Source organism: Leptonotus elevatus, chromosome 4, assembly GCF_054856555.1.
Source record: "Leptonotus elevatus isolate MCC_2025b chromosome 4, RoL_Lele_1.0, whole genome shotgun sequence".
Classification (NCBI taxonomy): Eukaryota; Metazoa; Chordata; class Actinopteri; order Syngnathiformes; family Syngnathidae; genus Leptonotus; species Leptonotus elevatus.
Window position 1 is genome coordinate 20583594 of NC_141242.1, and position 12018 is coordinate 20595611.

The window sequence follows — 12018 nt, forward strand, 5'->3', positions numbered from 1 at the left end:
AGGCCGCAAAAAACAAAACAAAAAAAAAACTTAATTGTATTATACAGCATATGTTGCCAGCATTAGCGGCTAGCAGTGCTAGCAGCGCTCAAGTGCCCTATATCCATCTTATTCCTGTGGGCTCTCATGGAGAAACGATTATATGTGTGACTTCATGTAAGACACTTCCAGTAAGAATTATGCTATTTTTTACAGCGGGCTTTGTGTCAGTGAGCTCTTTATTTGAACATTTTCATTTTCTCCTTTTCTAAATGATCGTAAGCACCCATTCTATCGAAAAATATCTTGCATGCCTTGGGAACTTGTTGCGGTGTTTTGAACGAGGAGGAGAAAATAATGTGACAATTGCTACGCAACAGTTATCCAGTGTCTATACCCGGGATTAAGGAACACAGCAGAATTAGTCGTAGTTTGAAAAGCCCACCAACGTTGTACCTGTGCTCCTTCTCATTTTGTGGACAAAGAGCTCGGCACAACACAAACTTTGTGCTAATGTGCTTTTATTCCGACAAACCACCTGAGAAGAGTCGTCAGGTGCCAAGTTCCATAAGAACATCAGGTATGGTTTTTATGTGGGTAGAAGACACAAAACTATATTACTGGTCAACCTCTGAAATTATTCGAAGAGCTGTTGCAATATTTTGGACTTTACGAATAGTAAGCATTTTTGTCAGTAAGCTGTAGTGAGCACCTAGGAAGACTTTATGCTCTTAAAATTCAACATATCAGGCTGACTGTTCTAATATTTACAGCGGTTGAAGTTGACATAAGTCAAGATGTTGACATACATCTTGTTGACGACTGATTGCAGTTTTATGACATCAGTTGATGTGAAGATTGTTTATATAAGTGTCCCGGTTGGTTACCATACAATGGGGACAAAGATTAGCTTTGGCTGGGTCTTGTCTGCTAAGCTAAATAAGACAAAATGCGACCAACTTTAACACTGCAATTTGTAATTTGTCAGTAAAGAATTAAATACGTATTACACATAGCCTTTTTTCCATCTATTTATGCCAGCGGTATTTAGTCATAGGTAGAATAAGTAAATACCCTTCAATTATCTTGGCAGAAGGTACACTACAATAAACCTTGTGTATCCACCTGTTGCCATTTGTACACCAGAATAAGTTGTGAGTGCAATCAGTTTTTTTCCTATTTAAATACAATAAAGCTTGGAAAATACATTAAACGTACATGCTAATCTCATACATGCTAAATGTTAGACATGTTTCGCAATGCTACTTAGGGCCAAAGCTGGATTGGATTGTTGTCGACTCGCTGTCCCACCACAAGCAAACCACGCAAGAGTTTGTTTGCAACCGATCAGCACAAAGTTCAATTACAGCGTTCACAGAGCTCACCTAAAATGTCACACTAAGGACGAAAACAGTGTAACACGACTTTGATTAAAGATGACCAAAGGCTGCGAGAGTGAAAGGATCTTTTGAGTGATATAGGATACAGTCGGAGAATATTTCATTAAACATTAGAAAATTACTATTCAGAAAGTTGCCCGTGTCTCTCTCCAGTTATGCTGTTGACCGCTCAGTGAGCAGCGCGAGAAGCTAACCCAGGTGTACATCCAGAAAGTGGTGGACTCAGACAAAGCCACGAGGGGAGACTAAAGGAGGAAGAGAGCGTTAGCGAGCAGACAGAGGAGAGAGACGGAGGAGGGAGGGGGATTGGGGGGGTGAGTGAGAACGTGATGATCCACGTGACGTTGGCTCAGCTACTGCAGGCTATTACGTAAGTACAACCCCCTGCCCTCTCTCCTCATGGACTGAGCAGACGCCGCTTCTCTCCAATCCCTCACTCTGCAGCCACCGCACACTTTTTTTTTCCCCCTCTTCCGCTCACATGGATCCTCACATGGCTGCCCCCACCCATCTTGTGCTCTCTCTCTCTCCCTCCACCAACTCTCTGCACCCCTGGGGAGCCACCAGCCTCCAATGCTAATGCTGTCACTCCGTCTCCCTCTCCTTGTCTGTTCTTGTCTGTCTCTCTCTCATTATTTCCATCAACTTCTTTCGCCCCCTCCCTGCCTCGCCTCCCTCCCTCTGTGCGGTGAGGCTGCAGCTCCACGCTCAGGGCTACAAGGATATGACAGAGGCCACAGAGACATGCTTGAGCACACACACCTATACAAGCCGATATTTATCCTACCTCTGCGCACTGTCTGGCTTTTTGAATGCCCTGTTCCACAGTTCAAAAAGAGACTCTCATTCTGTACTAATGGGACACGATTCGATAATGAGATTGAGAGTATCATAAAATGTAAATACATCCAGGGTAAAGGAAATTCAATCTGATTCATGAGCATTTTACAGTTCATCCCCACCACAAGTATATTATCTTGAATCTCTACAGGGTGCAATCAAGTCTCAAGACGACCAAGGCATTCTGAGTGAACTTTACTGCCCAGTGTGAGAAAGCTTCATCTCAAGCAGCAGGTCATGGATCCCCAGCAGAATAATGCTAATTACAAATAGGATAGGGCTAAGAGCAAAACAGACTATTCCAAAGAGTCCTTGAAATCTTACCTATCTAACTAAATAAAAATAAAAAAATACATTTGATAATACAAATAATACAATGCTGGGGAAACACTGCATTGTTTACCACCCTTTAAATCTGAATGAAAGTCCATTCAAATTTGGCCTGTTTATCGCAAATGAGGTGTTTATTTGGAGAATTTTGACTCTGGGAGTGGCATGGCTCAGTGGTAGAGTGGTCGTCTACCATCCGTGAGGTTGTGGGTTCGATCCTCACCCCCGGCGACTGTCGAAGTGTCCTTGAGCAAGACACTGAACCCTGATTTGCTCCCAGTGGACCTGGCAGTGCCTTGCAGGGCACCGACCACTGGTATGTCTGTGAATTGGTGAATGTGAGGCTTCAATTGTAAAGCGCTTTGGGCACCATATGGTGTCAATAAAAGCGCTCTATAAAAAACGTTTTATTTTATGGGGTTTCATTCTCATTCTAATTCTTGTGATTAGATCAGGGGATGTCGTCATTGTTTGTCAACTGTGTGCATGTGAAGCCCTTTGAGACTCTTTTGTGATTCTCTCAATAAGCTTGACTTGAATAAAAGGATCCATGTAAACCAGGCTTTTGTCAATTCTCACAATGGTGGCATACAATACAAAAAGTGTTAATAGTGATATAACAACAGTTGTTAAAATAATGATCACCAATATCAATGAAAGAGTTGCAAGTTTGTGTATAAAATAAGATAAATGTGCATTTCCTGAGAAGAGGATCATCGCACCCCTCCTTACACTTCGAAGCAATCCTCTCAATAGACTATTTTGCATGCTTTTACATTCCGGCCCGTAGGGACCAAAAACCCTCATATGCGGTCACTTCCCGCAATCACCTGCTGTGATTCTTTCCCCAAACTCCGGTTGAAGAAGCAGCGTCCTCCGCACACCCGCTGCAGTATTGATTAGCTTTTTTCAAACCTCACGCCTCATCCTTTACCAGCTCCCCTTGCTTGCTCCCTCTACTCTCCCTCTCAGTCTGTGTCCTCAAGTGCCTCCTGTCCTTATGTAACTCGGAAAGGCCTACTGCATACAGATGAGGGCGATTCTTGGCTCACAGACATGGGAGAGAATGAGGGTTGCCAGTAGCGGCACAGCACTACTGACATTTTGAAACAAGGCTAGGCGGACAACAAACCTTGAGAAATTTTCACCTCATTACAAGGGCTTTGTGTGTGTGTATGTCAGCCGAATAAGGTGGGCGGACTACTTACAGACTCCTGAAACCAGTCCTTTTTGTCCAGCATCTCTCTGAGTGTCTTCAGGATCTTGATGCAAAGCTTTTCCTCTTTGTCCATAAGCTTCTTGGTGTGTTTGATAAGCCTGTCAGTGTGATGAAATATTGTATCGGCTTCTTTATGAGTTTTATTTTGTCCGGACATCAGATGGCATTGGCAAACAGTACAACAAATTTCATAATTGATCAAACGATTTATGTATGAAATGTAAGAATGAGAATGTATGTAACAATTAGTATTTGTTATAAAGTTTAGATTGTAAGTGTGAAAGTATCAAGAGCTAGGATTTTTTCATCAAATAATACAGTTCAGTCACAATTGAACAGTTTGAAACAATAAACCCTAATGGCATTCACATCAGATTCGTGAATCGTGTGACATCTTATAGCAACCCATCAGGAGTTGTGAAAAGAAAAGGAATGCAACACAACAGACAAAAGGTGACAATAGAAGACTGGCATTGAGCGTGTTCTGTCCTGATGGCATTTATACAACAAGAAGATGACAAGGTTTGTTTTACATTCTCTCCTAGTCTTGTATTCTGACAATTCCAACAATTAACATATTGCAATGTGTCTAGCAACCCTTCTTTAGTAGGCATGTTCAGTACCACTTTTATTCAATGCCAGAACAAGTACTCCAAGTACCGATACTGTCCGTACTTTTGATACAAATACACCCCCCCCCCCCAAAACGACATAATTTCAAATAAAGATTTTTCCTTAAAATTGCATTAAATTAATGGCAATATTCTATTCTTCTAATTTCTAGTTCCTGAAACGGACACAAGAGGGAGGCTGATACTGGTATTGATCGCTGGCGCCAGTACCGATAACTTGAAATAAGGCCTGCTGTCGTCCTGATACAGACACCTGGCATCGTACTCGCTCATCCCCAGTCTTTAGTGTCTAGTGCAGAGTGCCTATTTAATTTTTCTGTTAGAACCATCTACAATAAAATTGCAAGAGAAAGCTAAAATGTCTGTGGGTGTTTCTGATTAAAGGTTAAGAAAATTAGCAGACAATTTAATCTTAGTGGCGCTTTCTCACTGTGTGTTCCGGAATGGACTTTTTTATTATTATTATTATTATTTTATATATATATATATATATATATATATATATATATATATATAATTAATTATGAAAATATTGCAAAAGTGATCTGAGATTGCAAAATTTTAATAAATGTGATTTGTGTCAACAGTCCTAAGGGGATGTCAAGGTCCAAAGGGTGAACTTTGATATGGGCAGAGAATGCTCAGCTGCAACTGATGGGACTGTTGATGCGTATGTTAAAATCACCTAAAACAGCCTTGGCTATATTTGTTATGGATAATAAAGAGGGTTGGTGACAAATGTGTGATACAAATTTAAAACTGCTTGGAAAGTCTGTAAACGCGCATGAGAATGGGATTACTAAAAATAATACAGTGATGTTCAAAAGTTGTTAACACACCAATCAAGGCTTTAAAAAAAAAATATATATATTAGAAGCGGGGAGGGGGTGCTTCAAAACATCAGCAATGTTATGATTATAATCTAAAATCAAGTCATCATCAAGAAAGGGTTTATTATTAAGTGATCTTATATTAAAAACAGAGTTTGTGTTTTCCTTCACTCCTAAACCTGTTGCGATAGTGACTTACTTTGACATGAAAGCTCCACTCTCGCAACGCAGGCGAGCCGCCTCTGGAAACAGCAGCTCAGGACTGTGGAGGACGTCCACCAGCACCGAAAACTCGGCCTGAACCATCGGACTGAACTGCTCCTCCAGATGGGACACAACACCCTGCGCGCACACACAGGCACATTCGTCAATTAATTCTGAGGAAATAAATGAAGGAAGAAATAAAGGAGATAAAGTTTTCATTTGAAAGCAAAGCAATGTGATGGATACATTGTCTGTCAAGGTTTTCACATTTTACATCCTGATGATAGCGATTTCTTACTTTAGATAGTAGATCAACTAAATACCTGCAACTTTTCAATGATAGTCTTGTAGTCAGGGCCGCCCAGGTTCTCCTTGCGGGGCCGCGTGCGAGCAGTGCTCCTCCAGTCCTTTGCTGCCCGCTGAACCATATTGCTGTGAACCTTGAGAGACAGCGTGTTGACCTGACTATCCAGGTCAACTGGGATTGCTATTGCCCGTGCCTTGGCTGAAAAAAGAAAAGAAAAGAAAAAAGCATTGCCAATTGGTGGAATTGTTTTCAGCATTCTAGCCAAATGAGTCAAACTGATGTTGAAATTGCACGTTACTTACCAACATCAGCTAACGTCCTGATGCAGTTCTCAATATTTGCCTTCTGAGTGACCCATGTGCAGCTGTACAGCCTGAAAGCTGACTGGAGCAGCTTGATAAAGATGGATTGGTTTGTCTGTGGCAAAGGGGAAGACGCAAAAGCCCCTTGGGGTACAAATGTCTACCAACAAACCTTATAAAACTATTTCAAATAAAAAAACAATGCAGTGCCTACAATTTTTTTAACTATGTAATGATACTCGTGTAGGTTTACTTGTAAGTATACCTGAAGATTGGAGTGGTTCACAGAAAATGGTGAACTAAAAAAACCTGTGACAATGGCCATCACTGTTTCTGTCACATACTTCTCGAGGGCCAAATCGGCATGGTTCCGGTCTGTGGTCGTGTTACACACCTGGAAAAGCAAAAGAGAGTATTATCGAGCCAATAGCTTCTCTGAAGATGCTATATGGGAATTGTGACTTGAAATTTGAGCCTTACTCTGGACATGTCAACCAGGATAATGTCAAACAGCTTCCAGATATGATTGGAGGTATAGATCTCTTTCATTTCAACCTCTGTGTCTACATAACAGTGATTGACAAAGTTCACATATGCAGTTTTCACCTGTTAGGGAAAAAGAAAAGAAAAGCTTAAAAAGTTCCATCTGCCAATTTTCTATAGTGATCGTCCTCATTCAGGTCACATGTGAGCAGGAGTCTATTCCAGCTGACTTGAAGCGAGAGGTAGGATTACATCCTGAGCTGGTGGTTACTCAATCGCAGGGACAAACAACTATTCACATCCACACCCATTGGCTTAGATTCATATCACACTTGTTTGTGGAAAGAGGAACCCGGAGCACAAGATAAGTTCACATAGGAAGGCCAGACCCGAGATTTGAATACGACCTTTTCAACTGTGGCGCATGTTGACATTTCAAATTATGTGATAACAATACACAAGAGTTGAACATCAAAATAATACATACGAATGAGGCAGATGGACAACAGGTTCCATTGGAGCCTTTACCTCTGGGACGCAGTTGACATCCGTGACAACTTTGACAATGTCATCCAGTGGAAGCAGAGAGTTACATTTCAGCTCCGTGTAGACGTTCTTGCCCTCGGTGCAGGCAGCAAGCAGCTCCACAAGCGTGTTGTGGTAAGCCAGCGCTCCATCTTCATCAGTGCGCTCACGCTCAGAGCCCATCATCTGGAGTAAGACCGGAAATGAGGAGCGGTCGTTGTAGAAAACCAGGACATCCTCGCCACCGTTCACAAGCTGTAAGGAAAACAAGAAAGATCCTTTTTTACATTTTCTTTTACCATCACAAACTTAAGGATATAAAGCTCCAAGTTATTTCAGGACATTTCGGATTTAAACATTTGCAGTAACAAATAGCTTGTTTTGATGTTTGGTTAATTATTACGTTTTACTCATTCAACATCTGTTCAGGAAGCGTACATATTTAAATATTTAAGACAAAAACCAAAGTCACCAAACAAGAATATATAAACAATTGTCTTGCTCAATATTGTCAACAGTACACCATGTAATTTTATTTACAAGGTTTATGATGACTGGCTCTGCTAAAAATAATACAGTAAACAAACAATTCATGGACAGATCCCTCACCTCAGTCATAACCTTGTCCTGACATTTCTTTACATACTTCCCTTCAGCTTTCACAATGGTTTGCAGGAACTTCAAGTACAGAACATGACGCCCATGCGTTTCAATGCAGTGGACAAAGTGATGAACAACGCGGTCGCTGATTTCATTGCACAGCTGGTAGTAATTCATAAAGATGTGGCGCATTGTTTCAGCTTCTAGTAACTGTTGAGAAACAAAAGAGTTGGAATTCAGTCTTAGGAAGAAAAGAAGGAGGCTTCACGTTAAGACATTTAACAAAAATATTACAGGACACTAATAAGGTCCCAGATACCACTTTTTATTTTCTTCCTTAAAACGAGCACACACACACAAGTACTTACATTAGAATGGTGGGAATGGTGGGAATGGTGGTCTCTCCAGCCACACATAATCCATTTTGCAGAGCATTATTTACAGTCCAGTTTAGTGTTGATATCAGTGTTTACGTTTAGGTATCTCCACAAAAATATAGCATCGGAAACATTGTACGAGCATGTATATGAGACTTAATGAGTACACACTAAGGATGAGTGATACCACTTTTTTCAGACCGATAACAGTACAAATACTCAACTCTTTTGTCACCGATACCAGTACTACATAAAATTCCCTCCAAAAAACTGTGACAGATAACAGTTTTTCCTGTGTACAAAATTCAGAGGTGGCCACCTCCACCTTTTTTGCTCAAGACCTCCAGCCTGGGTAACTGCTAATGAATGAATGCTTTAACATGATAATAGTTATATTCTTATTGGAACTAGTGTTGTTCCGATACCGGTATAGGTAGAGGCCCCGATACTGCATAAAAACAATGGTATCGGCATCGGCAAGTACTAACAAGTAACATGCCGATACCATTATTCCCGACGCTGATGTAGGACTTTGGATGCATCATCTTGTGTCTTGCTTGAGCAAAACATTCACTGATGTGTGACGTGTTCACTGCATGCCAAGCCAAGATATCCTATTGGCCCTTGAATGCTCTGAACCAATGGTAGGGCAGCTTTTTCATGTTGGAAAAAACAACAACCTAGGTATCGGTACAGTATCGGCATCGGTTGATACTGCAAAACTCGGTATCGGGGTCCAAAATACGGTATCGGAACAACACTAATTGGAATTATTATTCTTATTATTGAAACATGGAATTATTATAAGTTGCCTGTAAAAAATGAAAGCGAGTCACTTGAATTTACAGAATACATGTTAGCGCATGGTCAAGATTAGGGATGTCCGATACCACTTTTTTCGACCGATACGCAAATCTTGAGTAGTCACCGCTACTGATACCAAATACCGATACCACAAGTAAATAAAATTCCCCACCCATAAATGACAGATGATTTTAGAAGAAAGACCTATAAATCCCTATATATTATTTTTCCTTAAAATTGCATGAAGTTAATGGCAACTTTGTATTCATATAATTGACTACAGATACCAATACCTGGTATCAGTAGTCCCCCATCATAGTCAGGATGATACCACCTCTCCCTAAATTTGAGCCAGGAAACCCCCTGTAAAGACCTATATATTTTTTTCTTCTTAAAATTGTGTGGAACTAATAACAATTTTCTATTCTTCTATTCTTTAATCTAATTCCTGATCATGAAACGGCCACCATCATGAATACCAATACCTTAAAATAATGCTTGTATGGGTATTCTCCCATCCCCAGTATAGACTAATTTCACTTTGAATTATTTCTAGAATTGTCACAGTGTGACAAAACTGGCCAATCAGAGATTGTAGAGACAGAAGGGTGTGACCAAATAACATGTCAATCATATTCCCGTGCACGCCATGACCGCGCACACTCGGTCTGCCGGTCCTGGCTACAGCACACAGTACTGAGTGGATTACTGAACTCTGGTTAACAAGAAGCGTTCAAAGTTAGCATTCGCATCGCGTTGTCAGGTAAATTGATGACTTATTTTCTATTTTGAATTGATTGTACATTCCAAAAACTAAAACAGCAACTTTCCAACATGAATGAGACATGCTACCTACGTAGCAGCCTGGGCTAACGTGAGCTTGTATATATAGTGCACAATTGTACAGACAAATGAACGTTGCATGCACATTCGTGAGGGGCAGATTTTTTCAGTGATGTGTGGGACCGAGTGGAGGGGTGGTGTGAAGTGAGGCTACGTTCAAATCTGGCTAGCAGCTGGATAAGTGCGTACTCCACCTTTAAATTTTGCAGCGAATGTCTTTTTCAGTTTAACTCTAGTGCTTTCCCAAATAAGATTTTAGAAAGTCACAATCATACCCACCCCTGGAGTGAGGAAGAGATTGAGGTGTTTATGTAGCAGAAATTGGTTCTGATGGTTCCCTCTGCAGAAGTTCTGCAGAAAAGCATGTGCCAGGGTCATGATCTCATTCATCTTCTCATCACTCTGGGAAGGAAGAATTAAAAGAGAGGTGATGGGAGATAGAGTCAGGCAGGTTGAGACAAGATAAGGCACTCAGCAGTTGCAGCTAATGCTCACTTTTTCAAAAGGGATCTGAAGCAGGTCCAGCACGACTGTGTGAGCCCCCATGTTCTTCAGTAGCCTCTGCTGCTGTGTACGGATCTTTTTACCAAGGTAACACAGCTTACTGAGCCGTAGCAAGATCTACATATGACACACAAAGAACACTATTGACAACTACCAGGCAGAATTCTTGACATCCAATGAGAATAATGTGAAGAGACAAGCATGTAACGTGCCTCTTTGACAATGTTGTAGTTGTTTTCTTTTTTGCTGTCTATTTGAGGTTTATGATTCCCATCATGGACTGTGCTCAACCCGGTTTCCTGTCAAGACACAAAAAAAAAAATCGGTCATTACAAGCAATTTTAATTACATGCTCAGAGATGCCAACACCGATCATCGCCTCTCAGGAACATTCTGGATATTTTGTCAGGACCATTTTGATTTTCGAGCCAAAACAAATGTGCCATTTATATTTTATTATATTATTTATTTGAATAGTTTCAAGTGAAAAATTCACAGCTTACTTGTTTTTATTTCAATTTTGATTCATTCATCATGATGTCTGAAATGTATTTACCCGCCGGTCGACACCTCTGACTATAGCACCATGTATTTTCTCCGGTGTTTGAGACTAAATATAAACAATGATTATTATCAGAAATTTAATTTGTTCGACACCATAGTGGGTGATAAGGGACTTTTAGAGGAGCTGCTGCACACGGTGTTAGCCACGCTAGCTAGCCAGCCACAGGACTGAAGGTGCTGCCCGTGCCCTACTCAGACACCTGTTGGTTTGTTTTTACACTGAGGAAGATGCAATGACATCATCAATAAATATCCAAGAGTCCAACCCTTGTCAGTTGTTAGCCAATCACAAGCGGTGGTACTTACATGTCAATCGCTCACTTCTATCTGAAACATTTTCAATGTATCCATAAAGTCAGAATATACGGCAGCTGCCCATTGACAAAATACATACTAATCGGAACACAGAGCATTTCTGCATACTGCATACAAAATATTGCATACGACAGCCTGAAAAAATAAAAAATAAAAAATGATGCGCGGGGTGATACTGAGTCAAATCGGTGATTCCCAACCACTGTGTCAAGAATGTGTGCCATGGGAAATTATCCAATTCCACCTAATTGGTCCAAAAATGATTAATTTACTACAAACAATGTATCTTTGTTCATCGATCAATCCATTTTTCCATTAGATGGCAACTAATGTGTGCATTCACGTTTGACATTTTTGTTTTGTCATCTCCATGTGAGTCTCTTTTGTCAAATATGCGGCTTATCTCAATAGGTTGGCAAACACTGCTGTCAAAGCAATATAAACATTTAAACTTTGTTGTGGATAGCATTTTGTTTACCTCTATGTTTTGTTCTTTGGCCTGTCTAACTTCAAGGTCTTCACTGTTATAGACTCCGTTCTTCTCCACCCACAGTTCTGATTTCTCAACAGTTAGTCGCAGTTGGTCCAAGTCGGCTTTTATCTGCTTGTAGTTCTCCACATCCTGCTCTGAAACTAATAGCTGGACCTGCATAATAGGCAGACACAGAGGAAATAAATAAAGCACAAACTGCAATATTACTTCACAGTAACCAATGAAATCCTTTAAGATAACCACATTTCCTAATTAACTGATGCTAACCTTTGTCAAATCAGCAAAACTGATTGGTGTGTACCTGTTTGAAGGCCTGCAGCACTTCAGCTCTCTGACTGAAGTGTTCGAAGATGAGCTGCAGTGAGCCAGACACCAATGGAGGATATTCTTGCATCATGAGATGGATCAGAACCCTCAGAAACGTTCGGCCACCTTCATTATCAAGCTCCACTGCACTTAATTCAGAG

The 12018-nt window shown here is 40.7% G+C and overlaps 1 protein-coding gene across 3 annotated transcripts in view; it reads right to left on the bottom strand.

Moving 5' to 3' along the window:
- itpr2 (inositol 1,4,5-trisphosphate receptor, type 2) overlaps positions 1 to 12018 on the bottom strand; it is a 68210-nt gene that overhangs the window by 32030 nt on the left and 24162 nt on the right. For all 3 annotated transcript variants that reach the window (XM_086073072.1, XM_086073071.1, XM_086073070.1), the window contains exons 25-37: positions 11853 to 12018; positions 11537 to 11704; positions 10392 to 10478; positions 10171 to 10296; positions 9955 to 10077; positions 7661 to 7861; positions 7055 to 7306; positions 6524 to 6649; positions 6309 to 6437; positions 6044 to 6158; positions 5758 to 5939; positions 5430 to 5572; positions 3758 to 3866 (exon numbers count right to left, since the gene is read on the bottom strand). In XM_086073072.1, coding sequence (XP_085929198.1) covers positions 3758 to 3866; positions 5430 to 5572; positions 5758 to 5939; positions 6044 to 6158; positions 6309 to 6437; positions 6524 to 6649; positions 7055 to 7306; positions 7661 to 7861; positions 9955 to 10077; positions 10171 to 10296; positions 10392 to 10478; positions 11537 to 11704; positions 11853 to 12018 — 1927 coding nt within the window. The remainder of the gene's footprint in view (positions 1 to 3757; positions 3867 to 5429; positions 5573 to 5757; positions 5940 to 6043; positions 6159 to 6308; positions 6438 to 6523; positions 6650 to 7054; positions 7307 to 7660; positions 7862 to 9954; positions 10078 to 10170; positions 10297 to 10391; positions 10479 to 11536; positions 11705 to 11852) is intronic.